General features: G+C 45.0%; 2 protein-coding genes across 2 annotated transcripts in view; one reads left to right on the forward strand and one right to left on the reverse strand.

Moving 5' to 3' along the window:
- LOC126195718 (facilitated trehalose transporter Tret1-like) overlaps positions 1-5,917 on the forward strand; it is a 105,907-nt gene extending 99,990 nt beyond the window's left edge. Inside the window, exon 4 of the mRNA XM_049934347.1 lies at positions 5,094-5,917. Coding sequence (XP_049790304.1) covers positions 5,094-5,756 — 663 coding nt within the window. The 3' untranslated portion in view covers positions 5,757-5,917. The remainder of the gene's footprint in view (positions 1-5,093) is intronic.
- The window catches only part of LOC126195717 (uncharacterized), a 611,971-nt gene that overhangs the window by 312,766 nt on the left and 272,725 nt on the right, over positions 1-26,480 (reverse strand). The gene's annotated exons all lie outside the window — the stretch shown is intronic.

The raw sequence follows: 26,480 nt of genomic DNA on the forward strand, positions 1-26,480 counted from the left end.
TTGTATTTGTGACATCTTCTTCATTCTATTATCAGCAAAGGAAAAGCGACGCATCGTACGAAGAAAATGTTGTACGTGAAAAGTTAATATTAGTAAAGGGGATATCTGTCTGCGCTACAACAGGGCACCAGTTAACTATCCCTCCTACCTACTCACATTTTTGTTTTCCATTCGTGGTAGATGCGCTGTAATCGAGAAATACTCCGTTTGCCTATTTTTGCAATTAAGAACCGACACATTTGGTTCCACATTCCATGTACGATGTAAATGTGAACATTTGGTTCTAACAGTCCATATTAATGTTCGAGTTCGACATTTACTGTAGTATTGCAAGTTTATTGTCCTGTACTATATGGTTAGCCATTTCGATGTCTGCTTGCATGCTACGTCTAGCGTGACCCAGGAAAAAGGCCTTGGATGTACTACATTTCTGTCCCCACCGGGATGCTTGATATCAGTGAATCCCCTTGCCTCTCACCTTTATGGTGCTTGATTTCGGTGAGTGTCCTTGCCTCTTAGCATTGAGGTGTTCGTTTTTCGGAGCGTACCCATGGCAGGTGCTCGTGTGACTATCACTTTATGGACAGTTTACCTTGTTAAGACGATTATGGTCTGTATTCCGCAGGTAGCCGCGTAGGGGTCAGTGCAAGAGTTGCGGCGGTTGGGCGGAAACTCAAACCTAAATCAGTTACTCCGATAGCGGGGGTCAAGGGAGGCCATCGAAATCAACCATTTTGACGGTTTGGGGACTCATTACAAACAACGCAGTAGGGAACAGAAAAATACACTACCATTAAGTAGCTTATTTGCCAAAAATGTGAATGCTGGGCATATTATTTGTATGGTACAATCACAGTTACAACACTTAAGTAACGGTGTGAAAATTGCCGAACTATCAGTTTAATAAGCCACGGCTGCAAAATACTAATACGACTTCTTTACAGACAAATGGAAAACTGGTAGAAATCGACCTCGGGAAAGATCAGTTTGGCAATACTGACCCTACGACTTATCTTAGAAGCTAGATTAAGGAAAGGAAAACCTACGTTTCTAGCATTTGTAGACTTAGAGAAAGCTTTTGACAATGTTGACTGTAATACTCTCAAAATCTGAAGGTGGCAGGGGTAAAATACGGGGAGCGAAAGGTTATTTACAATTTGTACAGAAACCGGATGGCAGTTATCAGAGTCGAGGGGCATGAAGGGGAAGCAGTGGTTGGGAAGGGAGTGAGACATGGTTGTAGTCTATCCCCGACGTTATTCAATCTGTATATTGAGCAAGCAGTAAAGGAAACAATAGAAAAATTCCGAGTAGGTATTAAAATCCATGGAGAAGAAATAACAACTTTGAGGTTCGCCGATGACATTGTAATTCCGTCAGAGACGGCAAAGGACTTGGAAGAGCAACTGAACGGAATGGACAGTGTCTTGAAACGAGGGCATAACAAAAGCAAAACGAGGATACCGACATGTAGCCGAATTAAATTGGGTGATGCTAATGGTATTAGATTAAGAAATGAAACGCTTAAAGTAGTAAATGAGTTTTGCTATTTGGGGAGCAAACTAACTAATGATGTTCGAAGTAGAGAGGATATAAAAGGTAGACTGGCAATGGCAAGGAAAGTGTTTCTGAAGAAGAGAAATTTGTTAACATCGAGTATAGATTTAAGTGTCAGGAAGTCGTTTCTGAAAGTATTTGTATGGAGAGTAGCCATGTATGGAAGTGAAACGTGGACGACAAATAGTTAAGACAAAAAGAAAATACAAGCTTTCGAAATGTCGTGCTACAGAAGAATGCTGAAGATTAGATGGGTAGATCACATAACTAATGAGGAGATATTGAATAGAATTGGGGAGGAGTTTGTGGCACAACTTGACTAGAAGAAAAAAAGTTTCAAATGGCTCTGAGCACTATGAGACTTACTATCTGGTTGGTAGGACATGTTCTGAGGCGTCAAGGGATCACCAATTTAGTATTGGAGGGCAGCGTGGAGGGTAAAAATAGTAGAGGGAGACCAAGAGATGAATAAACTAAGCATATTCAGAAGGATGTAGGTTGCAGTAGGTATTGGGAGATGAAGAAGCTTGCACAGGAGAGAGTAGCATGGAGAGCTGCATCAAACCAGTCTCTGAACTGAAGACGACAACAACAAACGTAACTTTTGAACAATGTTATCAACGGTTAAATCACAAAGGTTTACATTTACATCGTAAATTAAATGCAGAGTAAAATGCGTTGGTTCTTAATTGCGCAAACAGGCACACTTGATACTTGTCGATTACAGCGCCACCTACCGCGAACGGGGAACAATGGTTTGAATAAACTGTACGAATTTTTCGGTGTAGAATACATATATGCAATAAAATGTCGGGGTTCCGATTTGAAAATACAAACTTGACCATGTGACGTGTGCTTAACACATGGCTGGATGAAACGCATAACCAGCCGGCCGATGTGGCCGAGTGGTTCTAGGCACTTCAGTCCGGAACCGCGCGACTGCTACGGCCGCAGGTTCGAATCGTGCCTCGGGCATGGATGTGTGTGATGTACTTAGGTTAGTTAGGTTTAAGTAGTTCTAAGTTGTAGGGGACTAATGACCTCAGATGTTAAGTCCCATAGTGCTCAGAGCCATTTGAACCATTTCATGTATGGAGCGTCGGTTTCGAGATATTTAGTTGCCTCAAGTTAAAACACAGTGTAGGCCTATACACAGGGTACTCCCAAATTACACCGACAGACTTCGATGGGATGTAGACGGTATTTTGAGGAACAAAATGAGGTTGGCACCCTTGTCATTCAACGATACTACAGAGCGTCGTAACTATAGAGGCCGGCTCCTACCGCATTGCCTCCCTTACGGCAGATAGGGTGACGTTGTACGCGAACGGACCGCGGGGAGGTCGAAATACTGATACCCGGTGATCGCGACTTACTGCCACGACCGGCAGTGGAGCAGGTGAGCTAGCTGCCGCGAAGACTGGCCTTGTCTTCTGTGAATGCGATGCTCTGCTACCGTTGTCGCTGACGGTGTCGGACACGAGCTTCCATCGTCAGTGTATTGTCTTCCGGAATCCTTTATACAGTCTCCGATGTATGCTGTATAGTATACAGGATGTTGCAGACCGAGAACAACAGCATCAGAGTTACGGGGGCGAACGTCAGCCTACGCAGCAGATATCGCTGCCTATAACGCCGAGTGTGGAGCAATCGGACACGTTACATGAATGACGGTAGACTTCCCGAGACGTCGGCGCCTTTATTGAATTTAAAGGACAAGAAACGTGAACGCAGCCAAACGGGGAGCAACTATGAGTGTAGAAAATGCGGCAGGCATCAGACAACAGGACCCAAGATACGTACATTACGTTTTAGTCCGATGGTACAGGAAATTAAATACATTGTACAAAGAAAACGACATGTGAAACACACATTGAAAACTAGTGTTCCATTGCGATCGAGACTGTTTTCTTCATTTGTTTAAATTAGGTGCCGGCCGCTGTGGCCGAGCAGTTCTGGGCGCTTCAGTCTGGTACCGCGCGACTGCTGAGGTGGCAGGTTCGAATCCTGCCTCGGGCATGGTTGTATGTGATGTCCTTCGGTTAGTTAGGTTTAAGTAGTTCTAGGTTCTGGGGGACTGATGACCTCAGATAGTAAGTCTCATAGTGCTCAGAGCCATTTGAAACTTTTTTTTTTTAATTAGGTTATCCGAGCGATGGCACTTCCCGCAACAAAGCTTTTACCACTTACGAATTAAATTCAATTACAAAGGGTATCCCACATAAAACAGGTACGTCTAACGTTCGAATCTTCTCTGATTGGAGAGGTTCTCCATGCAGAATATATGAGGGTTGTCCTGCGACCAGTATTTGCAATTCTGGGAGTTGACATAAACTGACAAATGAAACCCTGTCTCATCTGACATGAAGTGAAGCAAGTGGTCCTAGTAATCGTTATCAGCTGATGTTAACAGCTAGTTGCAATAATGAACTCTTTTCTCCTGGTCCTCAGATTTCAACTCTTGCACTATACTGACACGATACGCTTTTAATTTCATATCTTTTAGTACACGATGACACTGCGTGCGAGATATATCAACCTGCAATGATAACCTCCTTGTCGTCCGCTGTGGCCGAGCGGTTCTAGCCGCTTCAGTCCGGAACCGCGCTGCTGCTACGGTCGCAGGTTCGAATCCTGCCTAGGGCATGGCTGTGTGTGATGTCCTTAGGTTAGTTAGGTTTAAGATAACTTTTATTGAAGGTTTTTTTTTTGTTTAAAAAAAATTCTTTATTGATAACCATTATAATTATACAAGTTGACCCACTTCCTTAAGCTCATTAGTGGGTCCTAACAGTTATACATTTATATTGAAATGTGCAGCTAGCTTTTAGTTTACTAGTGAGCTACAGTTACACTAACAACAATGGGCATTTAATATCTATATCTACTGTGTATATCTAATTCCTATAACTAATTGAATTTATGTATTTACTGCAGCGTCACATGTGTGCCAGTAAGAATATAAACCTACTTAATGTGCCTTGTTCTTCGAGCTAACCCCGAAGAACATGCCCCTGGCACTGGGCAGGCCTCGACGTTATAATTCGCTGCAGTACCTATTCTAATTTCCTATAAATAAGTCCTATAACTAACTTACTCTACGTCATATTCGGTGTGTCGTAATCGGTGGTTGGTCCCTACTCCCCCTAGTCCTGAACATGGCGGATTCCAACTCGGGTGAAGTCGGCCAGTCCACGCACAGGCGGTATGGGACTAGGGCCCTTGGTCACAATCGGTAATAGTTATTATCCTTGTTCTTACTGTATCTCTCTTAAATATTCAGTTAAAACTTTTCGAGATACCTCGTTTGCCAAGGTGTTTACAGTCTGAAAGGTTTCCTCACGTCTAAGCAGTTGATACGTGTCATGGTTAGGAAGTCTGTCTCGTAGTGTGTTTAGGTTTAAGTAGCTCTAAGTTCTAGGGGAATGATGACCTCGGGTGTTAAGTCCCATAGTGCTCAGAGCCATTTGAACCACTTGATGGCACGCGCGGTGACGTACGCTGTTTTCGCGACACGGGACCGTTTGCTGCCGCAGGTGCTGGTGCTGATCGCGAACCTGCAGCTGTGCGGCAACTTCATCGTGATGAACTACGCGGTGGAGCTGTTCTCGGAGGCGGGCAGCAGCGTGCCGGCGGCGTGGGCGGCCGTGGTGGTGGCCGCGCTGCAGCTGGCCGCCAGCGCGCTCACCTCGCAGCTGGTGGACCGCGCCGGCCGCCGCCCGCTGCTGCTGGCCTCCAACGCCGCCATCGCCGGCAGCCTCGCCGCGCTCGGCGGCTACTTCTACGCCAAGCGGCTCGGCCTAGACGTCTCCCCCGTCTGGTGGCTGCCCGTGGCGTCGCTCTCGCTCTTCGTCGCCGCCTGCAACCTGGGCGTCGCCGCGCTCGTCTTCGTCATCCTCAACGAGATGTTCGCGCCCGACATGGCGCACATCGCCATCTCCATCGGCATCCCCACCTTCCTGCTGGCCGCCTTCGCGGTGCTCAAGGCCTACGTGTACATGCTCGCCTGGCTGGACATCTACGGCTCCTACTGGCTGTTTGCCGCCTGCACCCTGGCCTCCAACGTGTACATCTTCTTCTTCCTGCCAGAGACGAAGGGTCGGCCGATTGCCGACATCGTAGCGGAGCTGAACGGTGGCGCGAAGAAGTCTGCGCGCCACGAAATGTACGATCCCGTCGCACAGTCAGAGAAAGCGTGACCACTCTCTGGGACCGAGGACCACTAACCTAGCCAGCGAGGATGAACCTTACTCGAAGGAACGAGTTCGTTATAGATGGTGCACGTCATCCACGAACCGTTCTCATAACACTGTGAATTCTTATGTATGCGAGTGTGAGCGAAATTTATTGACAAAACTTCAGAGGTCAATCAGAAATCTCTACAAAACGAGTTCTGTGTCCTAACGTACATTACGTCAAAGGCAATTTCGACACGACATTCTGGATGGTGTAAATAGTCCTCACGGGTCTGCCGCCAGATGACGTTGTGCAAATCCCACAATATTTCCTCGGAGCAACTGTCCGACATCATCAGGTGGTTGAACCTCGCTGGTGGCTAGGTACGACTGACAAGATCCGCATTTTTTTTCCTTTATTGATTTTCAATAAAGCAGCTTAGTACGCTGCTCTACAGCCTACAGACTTTCTTTTAAAAACGGAAGAAGAAAAGAAACAAGAAAAACAGGCGATAAAACGGTGACTAAGTGTAAAAGGGCGGATAATTGTGGAAAGTTAAAACAGAAAGCAAAGAGGTTGTCAATGTTAATAAAATACACAGGAATCAGACAAGTAACATAGTAGACACACAATTAAAAAACATGGCGACAGTCTCGTTTCTGTTCGCAAGAGATAAAAAAATCACACCCAGCGACAGTATGATGGCCGTTCGCAACACTTCCAGAAACACACACAACACAGAACACTCATTGTAAAACACTCACTGGAAAACACTGCACGAAAATGTCGGCACAAAGATGACACTCCCTAGCCAAGGGCAGATGGGGGGGGGGGGGGGGGGCTGGAGGAGGGGGAAAACAAGGAGGGAGGAGAGGAAAAAACGAAAAAGGGCTGGGGAACCAACGGCTGGAGAGGACTCATAAGGGGGGAGAGGGGCAGGGCAGACGCGAGAGGGGATGGGAAAAGGCAGAGGAGGGAAATGCAAAAGGACTCGGGGGAGAGAAGGGGTCAGAGAGAGGGGAGTTGGGGAAAAAAAGAGGATGGAAGGGGGGAGAGGGAGCCCGGGAAAAGGACAGAGGAAAGGATGGGCAAGATCCGCATGTCGACGCCGCTGTATATAGAGCACGTGCGTGAAGATTGCGCAGGCGCGGGAACTACGCATGTGCAAAAATTTGCGGATAGATGGCGCCAGACCAAACGCCCTCTGCTGGGAAACGTAGAGCGGCTGTTGTGCGCGTGCGCTGACGCTGTGTTTACTAACATGCTGCCAAAGTTATGACGGGTCTGTTATCGAAAGCTCTAATAGACCCGTCATAACTTTGGCAGCATGTTAGTAAACACAGCGTCAGCGCATGCGCACAATGGCCGCTCTGCATTTCCCGGCAGAGGGCGTTTGACTCTGGCGCCATCTATCTGCAAAATTTTGCGCATGCGTGGTTCCCGCGCCTGCACAATCTTCACGCCCGTGATCTATATACAGCGGCGTCGAAATGCGGATCTTGTCAGACGTACCTAGCCACCAGCGAAGTTCAACCACCTGATGATGTTGGACAGTTGCTCCGAGGAAATATTGTGGGATTTGCACAACGTCATCCGGCGGCAGACCTGTGAAGACCATTTACAACATATCCGCCGGGAAAGCCTGAAGAGTCACATTCTGGATGGTGCCAGATATGCTACAAGGACCTTCCTTTTTATTTCTGAGTCATTTAACGTAACCCCATTGTACAACCACTTCATCTCAAAGTAATACACCCACCATCCAGTTATTTCTTGGCTGCGCAGTGTATCCCATTTCTGCTAGTACTGTGTCTATGAACTGTAAAAGTCACGGATTAAGTTCACTGTTCTATCGCTTGAGCCTTGTCCCGCAGTTACACGGGGTCAGCCATCGTTAATCGGATTTGGCGTGTTAATGGTTAGGGGGTGGCCGGATGCCCTTCCTGCAGCCAACCCGTACCCCCCGGGATGGAATTAGTGTACCCCAACTGTCTGCATCGAGTGGAATCCATGGGATAGTGCGAATGTGTTCAGATGTCTGCGAGCCGTGTAACTGAGGCGGAACATGGGGACCAGCCTGGTATTCACCTAGCGGGATGTGGAAAACTGCCTAAAAACCACATCCAGGCTGGCCGGCACATCGGCCCTCGTCGTTAATCCGCCGGGCGAATTCGATCTGGGGCCGGCGCGCCATCCCGAGTCCAGGAAGCAGCGCGTTAGCGCTCTCGGCTAACCTGGCGGGTGGATTAAGTTCACTGTATTTATAAAATAGTCTCACCAGGAATCAATATACAGCTAAGTAGTAGTAGTATGGTATTCTGCCTTATGACAGGTCTTGTCATTGGTTAAGCCTATTCCACTTTTGTCTGTCCATAGCTAGCCTTTCATTTCTGAATTTAGCCTCCTTCGATACTGTCCAGCATTTTTTCCTCTTCCCCTTTTTCCCTCCACCATTCCTTCTATTCCATCCTTCAATAAACAGTCCCTAGTCAAACCATGTCCAATCCAGTTCCATTTTCTCTTTCTGATGACTTTCATCATGTTTCTTTCTTTTCCAACTCTTCTTAATACTTCTTCATTCATTACTCGGTCATCCCATTTCACTTTTGCCACTCTTCTCCATATCCACATCTCTAGTGCCTCCAGTCTTCTTTCGTCTTCCTCCCTCAATGTCCAGGTCTCCGCACCATGTAGTGCAACGCTCCAGATGTAACATTCGGCAAGTCTTCTCCTCAGATCTTTGTTTAGTGGTTCACAAAGTAATTTCTGTTTCCTTCTTTTGCAATTGCAGTTCTTTTCCTAATTTCTGTTGAGCAGTACATATCATCCACTATTACTCTTCCCAGCTAAAATCTTTTTAAAAACGTTTTGAAACAGACACTAAAGTCCTTTTTTTGGAACTTCATTTAATACTGCAATACAGTTTTCTTGGAGGTCCTCAATTGCTCTGTGTCCTTTCATTGCCAACGTCAGTTTGGGGAACAACCAGAAGCCGGCTGGTACCAAATCCGGCGAATAAGGTGGTTTATCGGGACTGTGATCCATTTGCTGGCCACTTAGTGGGTTGGGTCATCGCTGCGGATGAGCGACCAAGAACCTGCTTTTCGGTATGCGGGTCTAGTTCTATGTGTTCTCGCCCACATACGATGAAGGACTCATAAAACTTGGTTCTGCCTCGCTGATCCACAGCCATTTCCGATAAGTGTCAGACACGTTCTGTTACATTTGTAGCCAGGACGCCTGCTACATTGGAGCATTACAGTGTCACACCCCGCCACCAGATAACATTATAGTTTGGAATTTTACAAAAGCAGTCCTAACAGAACTGGGACACGCTGTATATATTCCAGTGTCTTTCTTCTTCTAGAGAATATCCCCTCTCCGGTACACTCTAGTATCATGAATGGTATTCCCTGATGCCTTAACACAACTCCTAACATCTGGTCCTTTCTTCTAATCCAGTGATTTCCAATATGGGAGTAATTACCCCTTGAGGGGTAAAAGTAGTTACGTGAGGAGTAAAAACAAAAATTTTCACTTGTCTTTCCATTAGGAAACGAAATTTTATTTAAAACATCGTCACTCTAATTACTATTTCGTAAGATCATAATAATTATTACGCAAGTTCCCACTTTTTTTAATACTAGCGTAGATTCGTGTCGCAATGTGATGGGGTTACAGCTTGTGAAATGAATGTATGACAAACATCTTCCTCACGTAATCCACCCAGTACACACATACTTTGTACCATGCATCTGTGACAGCAGAAAAGACGCTTACATGACGTCCTTGAGTATTTCAGACCGAGCGTGGTGGCGCAGTGGCTAGCATACTGTACTCGCATTCGGGAGAACGACGGTTCAATCCCGCGTCTGGCCATCCTGATTTAGCTCGTGATCTCCCTAAATCGCTCCAGGCAAATGCCGGGATGGTTCCTTTGAAGGGGCACGACCGACGTCATTCCCCATCCTTCCCTAATCCGATGAGACCAATGACCTCGCCGTCTGGTCTTCTTCCCCAAACAACCCAACCCAACCAACCTTGAGTATTTCATAAAATTGACCTCTCCGAGTTGTAAGTACTTCCCGCAATAGACCAGAAATTACAATTGTAACAATAAATAAACTAACTGACAGCACAATACTACAGTAACTGTGCAATGATTACAACGCTGCTGTAGGGCCTACACAGAATTATTATTATCAGTGGAGTTGATCACACAAAGCAGTCTGACGACTTCCGATTTCTGCGAGGTCAGAATTACGGAGACGAGCAGTCAAGTGACTTACAATAGTGCACATATTTTAATTTGGTTGGTTTTAAATGGGAGTAAGGGCTCTGCATGAAGCGATTGTCACTAGGGGCAGGAGGGTTGCAGAGGACTGATATTTCGTAATAAGTGTCCACCTTTCTGAGGAAGAGTTATAAGTAACAGAATTGCCTCATCATTCTATGAAAAAGAGTTGTTAGAAATAAGCCGTAAAGTTGTCTCATTGACTCATTAGCTAGTGGTTCAGTGAAACAGTTACAATAAACAAAGACAATTTACCTTTCGTCATTTCAAAAGTGAAAGTGTCCTTTCCCATTCTAAAGTTTAGTCAGTGGGAACAAGAGGGGGGGGAGGGGGTGCGTACTAGCTAATAAATGATTGCATTCAGGGGTAATGTTCTCAGAAAGGTTGGGAATCACTATCTAGTTACTGTTTTCATTTAATCATTTCTTCACCGTTTCTGCGCAAAACCCCTCATTTCTTACCTTATCATTCCACTTAATTTTTAGCACATTTTTCTGTAAGACAACATCTTAAACGTTTCGAGTCTCTTCTCTTCGACTGTGCCAGCTGGTGCAATGGTTAGCACAATGGACACGCATTCTGGAGGACAGCATCTCAAATGCGTTCACGGTCGTCCAAATTTAGGTTTTCCACATTCTAGTTACATCGCTCCAGGCAAACCCGGGATGATTCCTTCGAATGAATACGGCCGATTTTATTCCCCATCCCTAACAAAAACAGTCCGAGTTTGTTCTCCGTCTCTAACCCCAAGCTGTCGACGGGACATTAAACCCTAATCTTCCATCCTCTTTTATTCTGTTCTCTTCCCGTTTTCTCACAGTCCATGATTACCGTCCATACACTGCTGTACTTTAGACGCGCACTGCCAGAAATATCTTCCTCAAACTAAGTCTTATACTCGTTACCTGTATCTTTATTTATCAAGGGAATTCCCCTCTGCCTCTGCCAGTATGCTCCTTTTATCCTACGCAGTTCATCCATCATGTGTTATTTTGCTTCTAAGGTAGCTTGATATGTCTGCAATGTGACCCCAAATTTATGGTCAGTCTCATCTCTGCAGCTCCCAGATACCATCGTCTTTATTCGCTTTACTCTCAATCCTATACCGGTTGGAAGATTCATTCAGTTCAACAACTCCGCAAATGTCTCACGTTTTCATTGAGTATTCCTATGACACTATCAAATCTTATCATTGGTACCTATTCAAAATGAATTTTATTCCACTCCTGACCATTCATTGTATTTCCAACATACCTTCTTCGGCGTGTAGGTTTAAATATAAAGGAGAATGGCCTCATTTTTGTCTTACGTCCTGTTGAGTCTGAGCACTTTTGTGAGAAATAACGAATGAAAACGATCTCTGTTTTTCTAATGTAATGACGAACATCCAATACTAGGTAACGTAAGCCGACAGATGCGATGAACTTCCCCACTCCCCCCACCATCGCGCTAGGAACAATAACTAAGTAATATTCTGACTAACTTCACTCTCTTAAATTTACTGAAAATTTAACAAATTCAGACAATTTTAAAATACACCTGTCATTAGTCTGGTTTGATGCATTCTCCCATCTTCTCCTAATCCTGATAATCTCTCCACGAAGCTATTACACACAAAGCATCTGTTCTGTATTCAATAGTTTTGTCTACCTCTACTAGGTTCCTTTCTGTATCTTCAGCAACAGATTAATTAGCTCCTCCTGAAAGTCGTTGTTGATCCCACTAATGTGGCTCTTCTTCCGGTATACATCTTGCAAAGTTTTATGCCCCACCGTCTCAGTACTTCCTTCTTTTGTACTTTGTCGGCACAAATAATTTGTAACATTCATCCTCACTACATTGCGAAAGAGTATGATTAAATCCGAGTTTGCCTATTAAGATATGTATTTTCCGTGGATTCGAATTGCTTTGAATGTCGGGATGGTTTCTTCCTAGACATCTCGTTTACTTCATTCTCGTTTATTTCATTCACTATTTTCGCTTGCGGGTTAAAACTATACCGGAGAGCCAAAAGCACTAACTTTGTGTTCTTCATGCTTTAGACCTCTGAAGGTCTGTCGGTAGAGTTCGCTTCCACTCAGATCATGGACGACGTTTTTTGTCAAAAGATTCAGACAACTTTTAGCAGTGTTGTACATAGTCTCTACGACGAATTACATACATAAATCTCAGAACTATAAAATGTGTTGACGTAATTAGATCCACAGATGTTTTCTAATTAACGCACGGGAAACATTATCTGTTGTAAGAGTGAGATTATTCTTTTATTTATTTACTTTTTTATGTATTCAGTCTTTTTCCAGGACAGTATTTTGTTATAATACTAAAAACTTATTATTTGTAATTAAAGAAGTAATAAAGCGCTTCACTAAAATACTTTTTGACATCTGCATTATTTTTATGTACTAAAGCTAAAAAGGGCGGATCAATATTAAGGACTGATCAGTATTAAATGAATGCAACTGACAAGAATGCCACATTTATTAATGATTTAGAAAAATTAACTCTACGTTTGTTTATAATTACCACGTTATTCGAAACACTTACTATACGATGAAACCAGTTTTTTTGAGTCTTTTGCATAAAGTTTGACGGCTTTGATGTTTAGCCAGAACCACACTCCGGCTTTTAGTTCAATCAATTCCGTTCAACTTTTTGAGACAATCTAGTTTTTGAGGTGTAGAAAAAGGTAACGTTTACTGCGTTCAGGATAAGGACTACAGATGAAGAAAGAAAGTCCCCGACGGAATGATTTGTTATTTCTGAAGCGAAGGTATTTGTCGGCATTTTCTACATCCACTGTGTATACACTTTCTGAGAGTTAGAAGTTTTAGCCACGACCCTCAGCAATGTAGTCCTAAACACGTCTGTGAATATTAGGATATTTCAGATTAGTGGTTTTCATATTCGAACGTCCAACGAGATTATCATTCCAGACACTGCGCCTGTCATTTCGCTGTTCATATGGCGGAAAATATTGCGACCTTCCTAAAACAAGCGGCACCATTGTCTTACATTTCCTTCACTAAGTGCTATCGGCTCAAATACTTCTCTTAATAATGATGGCGAGTTACTGGGGCCAAATTTCGTCTTTGTTACGAAAATCTACTGACTGAACTTCGCAACAAGCATATTAGTTATTACTGAACTTATTTTAATATATTGTCTTCCAGTTGCAACCAGGAATTGAAATGCAGTAGCCGGCCGCGGTGGCCGTGTAGTTCTAGGCGCTGCAGTCCGGAACCGCAGGACTGCTACGATCGCAGGTTCGAATCCTGCCTCGGGCATGGATGTGTGTGATGTCCTTAGGTTAGTTAGGTTTAAGTAGCTCTAAGTTCTAGGGGACTGATGACCTAAGATGTTAAGTCCCATAGTGCTCAGAGCCATTTGAACCATTTGAAATGCAGTAATATGATGGTTGCATTCCAAAGTGAGAAGTTAACTCTGCTAAGCATGTGCGCACCACTCGGTTTTGACACATGCAATTTTGTCTTTAACGGTTTTTATCTTTCTAATTTATCAAGGCTGATTAGTAAGGGCACGCACAGTAGGGTTAACTGCTGTGTTGGCTGTGTAGTCTTCGTATTATAGTACTTTCATTGTTGAATATCTTCGCAAGGTTTTTCTGTAAAATAAGAATGTTCAAAATGGTTCTAATGGCTCTAAGCACTATGGGACTTAACATCTGAGATCATCAGTCCCCTAGACTTAGAACTACTTAAACCTAACTAACCTAAGGACATCACACACATCTATGCCCGAGGCAGGATTCGAACCTCCGACCGTAGCGATAAGAATGTCACTAGTTGCAAACTGGATCAGAATTTGATTTGAACCGCACTTCATAATAATTGCGTTTTCTGGTTTCTTGACGGAAGTACATCCACCAATAAGTATAGTGCGAGACCTAGCTAAGCAAGCATTATAGACCGTCTCCATGAATGTAAGTGTATAGGTGTGCGTATCTACCACTGACGTACTAGAGTTGTCAGTTCATGGCATCCCCTCAAGATCTAAACAGTTTTCGTGGTTGTGTCACCAATGAATGAATGAGTTAAATAAATAATTTTGTTTGTCATTCGCCAACGAAAATCACATAACGCAGTCGTTGGCTGAAAATTCAATATGACTGAAGACAGTTTTACTATTTTACAGCTAAACACACTGTAGCACCTAGCACACATACTCTATGTAGCTGCCTGTCACATGAGCAGCCTTGCTTTGTTGAAGCAGCTTCATTTAAGACGCTGGCTCATGACGTCGTCGTCAGGGCGTGAAGAAAGATATACATTATAATATCGAAGTGATTTGTGAGCCAGATTGGGTGGCCGAGCGGTTCTAGGCGCTACAGTCTGGAACCGCGCGACCGCTACGGTCGCAGGTTCGAATCCTGCCTCGGGCATGGATGTGTGTGATGTCCTTAGGTTAGTTAGGGTTAAGTAGTTCTAAGTTCTAGGGGACTGATGACCTCAGAAGTTAAGTCCCATAGTGCTCAGAGCCTTTTGAACCATTTTGATTTGTGAGAATTATTTAATGTACTGTTAATACAGCTGAAGTCGACTTTTCTACTTCTGTGGCTCAGTGCAGCATAACAGAAATGAGTATTTTTCATTAAGGTCCTGTTTGAATGAAAATCGGAACCGAGTTGGCGCGAGAACGATGGAAATGGGTTTCGTCTATTTGGGTGCAGGCGGAGGTTCGAGTCCTCCGCTCGGGCATGGGTGTGTGTGTTTGTCCTTAGGATAATTTGGGTTAAGTAGTGCGGAAGCTTAGGGACTGATGACCTTAGCAGTTAAGTCCCATAAGATTTCACACAAATTTTTGAACATTTGGTTCCAGCATGAGGGGTAGAGGTTGGAGGAGCAGTTGCGGAATTCCATTGTAACTTGAGCAGGTTTACTTCTGCTACTACGGTGGGTAATTACAACAAAATAGGACCGGGATTTGGTACGCATATCTGGGCTGTACATCTGCTCCACGTTGAACTACCAATATCTTCAAAAATACGTTCACGTAAAAATATCAATCACGCCTTTAAAAGGGCACAGTATTCCCTTTGGAGCGCTATATGTGTTCTAGAAGTGGTGCCAGGTATGTAACAATCGATCGCTGACGTAAGTTAAGGCAGCAGAAGAGTATCTATGAGCCAACAGGATGTATGGAGTCAGTGCAGTAAGGTAGGTTGACAGAACGGTAGAAAGATGTCATGATTGAGGTATCAATGCGGAGAGTCAAAGTGTCGACAAGGAAAGGTGTAAAGCCGGTCGACAGCTCTCCATCATGCACGATGCACACCAACCCACCGGTCCACTGGTCGTGGTGTCAGCAAGCAGGTGGAGATGAAGGCCACCAGTCACGTATAACTGTAGTGTCGTAGGCAATATCTCGATATTTCGCCAGAAGATGATGAGTGTGACATTTGTGGAAACGTCGAGGTACCTCAATGAAACAACTGGGCTGGAATCCCTAGAGATTTTCATTACTACACTTTGTAGCATTTTTAAGAAGAAGTAGGTACTTCATTTAAGGGGGCAGTATGTGAAGGAATCATAACTAGGGATCCGTGTTGGTCTTATATTAATAGTGGCTGCTATGTCGTGTGCTGTAACCGGCATTTTTAATTCTGTTCGCGATGTGAAGTTTCTAAACTAAGAGGAATGGGAGTGGCTGGTATGTCTACGAGTACACAAATGTACACTGTCTGAGCAAAGGTATCTGGTCACTCGTCACAGTGTTACGAGAGGCAGACCCGCCAGTATAAACAGAGGTGGGGAGCGCTATGTTGTCAGTGGAGAAGCAGTAATAGCAGAATGGGCTGATCAGACAATTTTAGCTTATGTAGACTTGTCACTGGATAGCACCTGGGTAACAAATCCATTAAGGACATTACAACCCTTGTAAAGCAGCCCAAATCGACTGCTGGTGTCGTAACTGCGAAATGGGAACTGAGATAAGAATCACAGCCAAACGAAGCATACCTCATGTACTATCGGCCGCGAACCGTCGATCACTGTGCCGGCTGGTTGTAAAAACTGGCAGGAAATCAGAGCGAGGAGTCATTCGTGAGTTCCAGAGTGCTACCAGCACTCCAAGTAGCGCAATAACAGTGCGTAGGATGTTAAAAAAATAGATTAAAATAGTCGAGCAGCTCCTCATAAGCCACACAACGTTAACGCTTGAGGTAAAGAGCCACGCCACTGGACAGTGGATGATATTTTTTGGTGCAATGAATCACGCTGTACGCTGTATTATTCCGATAGAAGGGTATGGATTTGCAAATGCGTAGTGCCAACAGTGACATAGAGAGCAGGTGGTGTTATGACACGATTGTGATTTTCGTGGTCACGTTTTGTTCTCCTTATTGCACTCAAGAAAATGCTAATTGCTGAAGGACATGATCACATTTTACAGCATTGGGTACTGTGTACAGTAGAGGTATAGTTCGGAGACGATGTTTGTTGGCATCAGCACGACAATCCACCTTGTCACAAAGTAGCCTGCGTGAAGCAACCGTTTGTGGACATGCCCAGATTCTGCACCTTCGCTCCAAAACCCAGCCGTCCAACATCAATATCTTCTCTGTTTTGGTTCATAAGGGAGTTCCTCCAAAGGCGTTTCAGACAACTTCCTGAAAGTGTAATCCGCAGAGTTCAAGCCATCATAAAAGCGAAGGGTGGATGTAACCCATATTAATGTGACTTAATAGATGTGCGGACCCTTTTGTTCAGACAGTGTACCTCGACTCTGATGTGGGTATACAAGCACCGAATTGTAGCCATTTCTCTATTTGCGACGTGCGTGCGGGAAAAACGGAGGGGACCCACGTGATGTTATTCTTTTCTTCGCACTGAAGGACCAACTCAGTTCACATCCATTGGAAAATGAAGGGTGTGTTTGGGACCGCATGTCTGTCGAAAATAAGCGTTGCAGAATGGTGCGCCAAGTTCCGAACTGGTCGCGATTAGGCACAAGACGCCGGACGAGCTGGTCAACCTCAACTTGGAGACTCAAGTGGGAGACTCGAGCACCTGTCCAATGGCCCTGATCTCTCCCCGGCTTCGGTCCCTTAAGGAAGGCCTTGCAAGATGGAAACCTCAACTTGGAGTCCCAATTGGGAGACTCTCGAGCACCTGTCCATTGGCTCTGATATCTCCCCGCCTTTGGTCCCTTAAGGAAGGCCTTGAAATATCGAAACCTCAACTTGGATTCTCAAGTGGGAGACTCTCGAGCACCCACCCAATGGCTCTGATCTCTCCCCTGCTTCGGTTCCTTAAGGAAGGCCTTGAAAGATGGAAACCTCAACTTGGTGTCTCAATGGGAGACTCTCGAGCACCCGTCGAATGGCCCTGATCTCTCCCTGGCTTTGGTCCTTCAAGGAAGGCCTTGAAAAATCGAAACCTCAACTTGGAGTCTGAAGTGGGAGACTCTCGAGCACCTGTCCAATGGCCCTGATCTCTCCCTGGCTTTGGTCCCTTAAGGAAGGCCTTGAGAGATCGACGATTCCTGTTGGACAAGGATGTGCAGCAGGCAGTTACGAAATTCTTCACGCAACAGGACACGGTGTTTGACCAAACAGATATCTTTAACCTGGACCGTCGGTGGAATGATTGCCTCAATGCTCACCGCGATGTTGCCTCATAGGCGTCCCGACTCTGTACGGCCTTCGAGCGGACGGAAACCTACTAATCGTTCCTTACACATAGCAGCACTAACGAGAATGCTAATGGCCAAACGTTTCAAAGATGAAGAAAAGGAAACACACAATTAAGTCTTCGAATTTCCTGGTAAAATAAATCGCTGTTCCTGGATAGGAGCATTGTCCATGGAAAGGAAGTTTCTATATTCGGGTCCCGAGCCTCTGCTTTAGTCTGCCCGGACGTTCAACAGATGTGCTACATTTTTGAGGGAGTGAATTTTTCCATATTGTCATCTAATTATCTATTACTGTTTCATAAACAAATCTGATTTTCATGTGCGACGTTGTATTGCAAGGTAGCACTTCTAATGGAGAACGTTTTTTTCATACATGTGCTTTGTTGGTTCAAGCATTCAACTTTGCCCCTGAGGTTGAGGCAACTGCTAATAAATCTCACCAAATACTGAGTCAGGTAACAGTGTTAGGGCAAAACAATGCGTACGGTGTTGTCCCTTATCTAAGAGGCTTTACATTTCGAGGAAGGTTAAATTTATGTAACCTGCGATAAGAATTATTCTCCGACAGAAAAGCAAAATGGAAGAGACATTAGACCGTGAATGTTTGCCATCACCGACTCATGCTGCTTCCAAATGATAGGAATCAGACTGTCTGTTAAAGCGAGTTTAGGAAAGGTACGACGCAGAGTTGCACGTTCCAGTCGACTTAAGCATGGATCAAACATCGCTTCCTGACTACAACTGCACCAGCTGAGTCAAACAACAGAGTTTACAATGATTTTATGGCCAAGGGCATCACAAGAGATGCTCGCATATTAAATTGTAAATGTATGAATGTGATCCTGTATGTTGAAATGACAATAATCAACAGAAAACGTATAGATGAAATTAAACGCAGTTGCTTATTCATTCATTAAAATAAATCTATGTCTGATGTACTTGCATCAATTGAAATCACGATTAAGTGTGGAGCACTGCCGAAATATATGAAATAGCGCTAGTGAATCCCAAGGAAACTTCTGTCTCTTTATTTGAATGGAACATAAATGTGAACGTCCCTCAGCTCTCCAGCTTCAGTAAAGTTGAACAGTAGCTAAACGAAAGAAGAGTTCAGTGCCTTGTAGTTTTATCTTAATGCTCAGTCGTGGAAACGTTACGAATCTGAATGACCTGAAAGTCTATCATCACCTTATCATCGTCCGTTTTCTGATGTATTAGCAAGTCCTTTGTCTCTCCATGTCCTGTGATCCACTACTTCCTTATCAACGTCGCTGCATGTGTTGCTGCCCATCACATCAGCCAAGAACAGAAATCACTTCCCTCCTCGCTTGCATTCCTCCTTTCCTTCTACATCCCTTCTACGACTATTTTTATAAGTCTCTCCTTGTTTCTTAACATATGTCCACTTCAGTTTCGTTCTCTTCTGTTTATTACATCCAGTAATTGTCTTTGCTCCTCACTCTTCTCACTACCTCCTTATTTTTCTCTCTATCCACCCAACTTATTCTTTACATCCTCTGATGTATTAGCAAGTCCTTTGTCTCTCCATGTCCTGTGATCCACTACTTCCTTATCAACGTCGCTGCATGTGTTGCCGCCCATCACAACAGCCAGGAACAGAAATCACTTCCCTCCTCGCCTGCATTCCTCCTTTCCTTCTACATCCCTTCTACGACTATTTTTATAAGTCTCTCCTTGTTTCTTAACATATGTCCACTTCAGTTTCGTTCTCTTCTGTTTATTACATCCAGTAATTGTCTTTGCTCCTCACTCTTCTCACTACCTCCTTATTTTTCTCTCTATCCACCCAACTTATTCTTTACATCCTCCGCCATGTCCTCATTTCAGAAGCCTCCAGCCATGCACCAGCTTTCTTCCTCAGTATCCAAGTTTGAGCACTGTACAGGAGGACACTCCATACGAAACGTTTTATTAGCCTTTTCCTCGAATATTTCTCCATATTGTTACAGAAAATACTGCATCTCTTATAAAATGAGCCTTTTGCCATGGCGATTCTGGTTTTAATTTCTGTTCTGCTCTTCCAGTCTGTTTCTGTTCTGCTTCCGAGATATTTAAAGTTTTGCACCTTTCCTAACGCTTCTACATTCAGTATTACCTTACTATTTCCTCCCAGTGCCATTACTGTTGTTTTCTTTGATTTTCATTCCATAAGTCTTTCCTTAACTTCATTGTTATCCACTATATCCTGTAATTCTTTTTCCACCTTTTGCTAGGAGGACCATGTCATCTGCAAACCTCAAGCAACATATTCCTCTTCCTCCAATTTTTACCTCCTTGTCATCTAGTGGGCAGTCATCAATAGTATTTTCTAAGTATAGACTGAAAAGAGTGGGAGACAGACAGCAACCTTGTCTTAGTCCTTTTCGACGTTCTACACAGATGGTACTTTCTCCTCTCACATTCACGGACTTTCTTTATTTATCTACATTGAAGAGCCAAAGAAACTGGTACACATGTCTAACATCGTGTAGGGCACCCGTGAACACACAGAAGTGCCGCAACACGCTGTGGCATGGACTCGCCTAATGTCTGAACTAGTGATGGAGGGAGTTGACTCCATGAATCCAACAGGGCTGTCCATAGATCCGTAAGAGTACGAGGGGGTCGAGATCTCTTCCGAACAGCACGTTGCAAGGCATGCCAGATATGCTCGAAAATGTTCATGTCTGTGGAGTTTGGTGGCGAGCGGAAATGTTTAAACTCAGAAGAGTGTTCCTGGACGTGTGGAGTGTCTAATTGTCCTGCTGAAATTGCCCACGTCCGTCGAATGAACAATGGACATGAATTGACGCAGGTGATCAGAGAGGATGCTTACGTACGTGTCATCTGTCTCTAGATACAATTTGAAACGAAACTCGTTCGACCAGGCAACATGGTTCCAGTCATCAACAGTCCAGTGTCGGTTTGACGAGCCCAGGCGAGGCATAAAGCTTTGTGTCGTGCAGTGATCAGGGATACACGAGTGGGCCTTCGGCCCCGAGAGCCCATATCGTTGGTGTTTCGTTGAATGGTTCGCATGATGATACTTGTTGATGGCCTAGCACTGCAATCTGCTACACTCTGCGAAAGGGTTGCACTTCTGTCACGTTGAACGATTCTCTTCAGTCGTCGTTGGTCCCGTTCCCTCAGGATCTTCCCGGCCGCAGCGATGTCCGAGATTTGGTGTTTTACCGGATTCCTGATATTCACGGTACACACCTGATATGGTCGTACGGGTAAATCCCCATTTAATCACTAGCTTGGAGATGTTGTGACCCATCGTTCGTGCACCAATACCAGTTTCTTTGGCGCTTCGGTGTATATAAGAGCTACTTGAAAATAATAACGTAAAACCTTTCTATTTTATGAACATTACATGGCATCTTAGAAGCAACGACATATACAGCACAATTTACTGCTAGAATCGTCGATAAAGTAAGTTATAATGCTCCGAATATATCTACAGATATGGCGTGTTGCTAAATCAAAGTCACGAGTGTCACTGATGCATGCAATGTATAGTGCCTCCATCTTAGGTACTTGAAATGGCCTAAGGCTGAAATTATATGATCGTACATGAAATAAAGAAAATGGCAGCTGAAGACATCACAAAATCATTAAAAAAAGTTCAGCTGCAGACCCTACTTCATTGAAAATTATAGTTTGTTGTTTATTAAAGGGAAGTCACTTATGCGATTAATCTTCATCATCAAGTATGAAACTTCCTGGCAGATTAAAACTGTGTGCCCGACCGAGACTCGAACTCGGGACCGTTGCCTTTCGCGGGCAAGTGCTCTACCAACTGAGCTACCGAAGCACGACTCACACCCGGTACTCACAGCTTTACTTCTGCCAGTACCTCGTCTCCTACCTTCCAAAATTTACAGAAGCTCTCCTGCGAAACTTGCAGAACTAACACTCCTGAAAGAAAGGATATAGCGGAGACATGGCTTAGCCACAGCCTGGGGGATGTTTCCAGAATGAGATTTTCGCTCTGCAGCGGAGTGTTCTGCAAGTTTCGCAGGAGAGCTTCTGTAAAGTTTGGAAGGTAGGAGACGAGGTACTGGCAGAAGTACAGCTGTGAGTACCGGGCGTGAGTCGTGCTTCGGTAGCTCAGTTTGTAGAGCACTTGCCCGCGAAAGGCAAAGGTCCCGAGTTCGAGTCTCGGTCGGGCACACAGTTTTAATCTGCTAGGAAGTTTCATATCAGCGCACACTCCTCTGCAGTGTGAAAATCTCATTCTGGATCAAGTATGAAGTTTTCATTTAATATTTCTTTACTAGTTACTCTATTCGCTAACATTTCTTTTTTCCAGCAGTATCCACATGCATAGCTGAACAAACCATTACATAGCGGAATATAAAAGCAGGAAAAATAGAATTTACATTAGAACAGTCACGGGTGACACCAGGCAGAGGTGGTGACAGCTATGCAGCAGGTTAACAATCAATATCATCAGTGAGTTGCATATTTAAGGAGATATTGCTATACACATAGACAGAGATACATTCTTAACTCATGTTACATGTAGCAACAAGCACTACATCAGATGTAGTAACACAATTGAAAGACTTGGCAGTGCAGTAGCAAATTGTTAAACAAACACAGCAGGACGAAAACCGCTGGCCGCTAGTAAAGAAGTGGACCTTTTTGGTCATAACAAACAGAACCTCACATCATTATCTCCCACCCATCTAGATAAATACTCCAGCTCTGCATTCATTTGGTCATTATGATCAATGGCATTCGAACTGAAGCACTTGATTCAATGATTATTACGTTGCAGTGACATCTATGTAAAGATGTTCCAGCACTTCTTGTGAACAAGCTGCTTGCCATACCTGAGATGACAGCATCCAAGTAACCATAACCTGCCACACATGAGAGTTCACATGAGCCACTGCCCACCTCATCACTGAAGGGGAGACTGAGGGTCCGCCAACATCAGTACAACTCACGGTGCTTTGTGCACTAACATCATTGTCACTCCTGAGTGAGAGAGCTGTCTGGTGCTTCCGTTCCTGACCGTCACTGCCAGTACTTCTGGGTGTCAAGAGCTACCTACCCAGAGGGTAACTGTGGGTCATTGACATTTTCTGAAATGGGTTTGAGGACTCACCAATACAACGTGGGGGATTAAGGGGACCTGTACATCATGGCCTATAGCTTTTACTCGCGAAAAAATTTTAAAAACTGTGAAACACGCTATTCAAAATAAAAGGTTAAAACAAATTTTATTCTTTTAAGTATTAATTGGTTTGAACAGTAAAACAGGAATGTTTATCAATTTGTTGTTTTGTGTATTTGTAAAACAAGTTTTTTAGAATTCAATTTTTGCTTCTAATAATTTAAGAACATATAACGCCCTCCAGCTTAAAATATTTAATACATTGTTGAATACTATAGTTCAATGTGTAGGAAAGATTCTCTGTCTGAGCATGCCCAACCTTACCGACCAACTGGCGTGTCATCCTCAGATGACAGATGTCACGGGATGTAGATACGGAGGAGCATGTGGTCAGCACTCCACTCTCAGGGCCGTTGTCAGATTTCGTGAGCGGAGCTGCTACTTCTCAGTGGAGTAGCTCCTGAACTGACCTCACAAGAGCTAACTGCACACTACTTGCCAACAGCGCTCAACAGACTGGATGGTGACCCATCCGAGTGCTAGCAAAGCCAAGATTAATTTCGATGATCTGACACGAACCGGTTTTAGCACTGCAGCAAGACCACTGTGAAACTGAACGTAAAGATTATTTGCATGTCATTTTCTTCTCAATGATAACATGTCAAAACATTCCGCCTCCGTAATCTTGTTATTTGTGAGTGTCCTTTTCATATTATTAAGTCTTTTTCCTTTTTCTTTGTTGTTCCGGCCTGGTTTGCAGTGTTTTTAGCAGCTTTTTCAGCTTCAGCGACATGTTGCCTCTCCACTCATATCTGCCGACTTTTCATCTTGTCCCAAGTTTCGATGCCTAGAGTGCTCATGGGTTTTAATTTTCTAGTTACTCCATCACATCAATCTGAAAAGCTGATACGCCAACGATAAAAGTTTTCCGCAAGAGATAAACTCAATTAGCATTTTGTATCGACAGAAATATCAGTTTCGATAAATCCCTGCTCATACTAATGTCGATATGTTCCTGAATGATATTACACAAACGAGTTACTATGGAAGTAGTGCCAAAAGTAAATAAAGACATTGTAGGCAAGGTTTTATGTTTGCAACCATTAAATGAGGCTGAGGAACGACAACTGTGTAAATCTGGTTGAAAAAATCTGCCAACCAGCTGCAAAACAAAGGTTTATTAGCCCTTGACCTAGGTTTCGATGTTTCTAAAAAATCTTTTGCAGAAGGAGAGGGCCTTGTTACATCATATGATGGTACGTTAGAGTATCTCAAGCCGAGCGGCTCTGGTCATATATACAAAATTGACAAAAACAAGACTTTCTCAAGTCATGGCTTTAGACAGCAGCCAGATATTGCAAGAGACAAAGGCCAACTCAGTGTTTGACAGTAGTGTGACACCTAGGCATTCAAGCGCCATATCTGCTTTAGAAAGGCATTCAAACAAGAAAATGATGAGTTACTATATATTAAGTGCATGTTTTTAGAATCACAAAGAAACGAATATTTTATTAAATAAAAACTTTCAATTTTGTGCCCCACAGGACGTCCATGTCCCTTTAATTTCACGTTACGGCTTAGCCTGTGGATTGCCAGACGTCAGCCCCAAGAATTCAGCCGAATTGCTGTGTCAGCGGTCTTGCCAGCCATCCGAGCCGACAACAGTCAGTGGAATTCGACTGTGTTACTAGCACGAGACGCCCGTTGTGGCTGACAACTCAGCAGGGCATTGGGGGCGGGCGTTGGACATCGAAAGAAAGCAAAGACAGATGCGCGACGCGGGAGCGGCGTTTTCAAACGTGGAGCCTGCCCCTGGCGCCACGTGACGTCACCGGTGCTGCCACGGGCAATAGCTCCGACAGTTGCCCGGATCGACTTACGCGAGCGCGCGCCACATTGGGTCTATCTGATTGGCTGCTGATGATGTCATCATGCCTGTATGAGCGAGAAACAGTAGCAGCCCCGGCACCCTCCATCTCCTTCATCAGGGCAATTTCCAGCGCCTCCCCGTCCTGGATGATGAACTTCGCTGTGACATATACTGTTCTTTCCAACTATAACCTGATAACCTGGCCTTGTTCCCCCCCCCCTCCCCCAGGGCCCCCATTTCCTCACACCTCCTTCTCCCAGAGCGGATTTTCCTCCTTCCCTCCCTGAGTCCCTGCACCCCTTGCTCGGCTGTTTTCCCCTCCCGTCCCCTTCTGCCCCAGCCCTCTTTCGGCGCGCCCCGCACCTCATCCATCTCTCTCCCCTCCTCCTCGGCTCCTTCCTCTTCTTCCCGTTTCCCTTGTCCGCCCACCCCCCTCCCATGCAGATCCTCCAAGGTTTAGATGGTATCAGTGTGCTACATTAGTGGTTCAAATGGCTCTGAGCGCTATGGGACTTATCTTCTGAGGTCATCAGTCCCCTAGAACTTAGAACTACTTCAACCTAACTAACCTAAGGACATCACACATATCCATGCCCGAGGCAGGATTGGAACCTGCGACCATAGTGGTCGCGCAGTTTCAGGCTGTAGCGCCTAGAACCGCTCGGCCACACCGGCCGGCGCTACGTTAGTGTTGTGTTTCGGTACCGTTCTACAGTGTCATCTAGTGATTTGGGTTTTAATTGTTTGCTCGATCTGTTTATTGTCCATGATAGTTCCTTGCTACGCCGCCCATCATGTAGCTCCTTTACTCGTTCTACAGACTTTTATGCTCCGGCCGTACTTTGCCTGGTGGCTTTTAATGTAGTGTGGTGTGTAACATACTTTTTTACATTTTTGTCTCCGATTTACAGTCACCGCTTTCTATGTCTTATTTGCTTCTGTTCCGCCTTTTTTGTTTCTACACTCCTGGAAATGGAAAAAAGAACACATTGACACCGGTGTGTCAGACCCACCATACTTGCTCCGGACACTGCGAGAGGGCCGTACAAGCAATGATCACACGCACGGCACAGCGGACACACCAGGAACCGCGGTGTTGGCCGTCGAATGGCGCTAGCTGCGCAGCATTTGTGCACCGCCGCCGTCAGTGTCAGCCAGTTTGCCGTGGCATACGGAGCTCCATCGCAGTCTTTAACACTGGTAGCATGCCGCGACAGCGTGGACGTGAACCGTATGTGCAGTTGACGGACTTTGAGCGAGGGCGTATAGTGGGCATGCGGGAGGCCGGGTGGACGTACCGCCGAATTGCTCAACACGTGGGGCGTGACGTCTCCACAGTACATCGATGTTGTCGCCAGTGGTCGGCGGAAAGTGCACGTGCCCGTCGACCTGGGACCGGACCGCAGCGACGCACGGATGCACGCCAAGACCGTAGGATCCTACGCAGTGCCGTAGGGGACTGCACCGCCACTTCCCAGCAAATTAGGGACACTGTTGCTCCTGGGGTAGCGGCGAGGACCATTCGCAACCGTCTCCATGAAGCTGGGCTACGGTCCCGCACACCGTTAGGCCGTCTTCCGCTCACGCCCCAACATCGTGCAGCCCGCCTCCAGTGGTGTCGCGACAGGCGTGAATGGAGGGACGAATGGAGACGTGTCGTCTTCAGCGATGAGAGTCGCTTCTGCCTTGGTGCCAATGATGGTCGTATGCGTGTTTGGCGCCGTGCAGGTGAGCGCCACAATCAGGACTGCATACGACCGAGGCACACAGGGCCAACACCCGGCATCATGGTGTGGGGAGCG

This window comes from Schistocerca nitens, chromosome 7 (assembly GCF_023898315.1).
Source record: "Schistocerca nitens isolate TAMUIC-IGC-003100 chromosome 7, iqSchNite1.1, whole genome shotgun sequence".
Lineage (NCBI taxonomy): Eukaryota > Metazoa > Arthropoda > Insecta > Orthoptera > Acrididae > Schistocerca > Schistocerca nitens.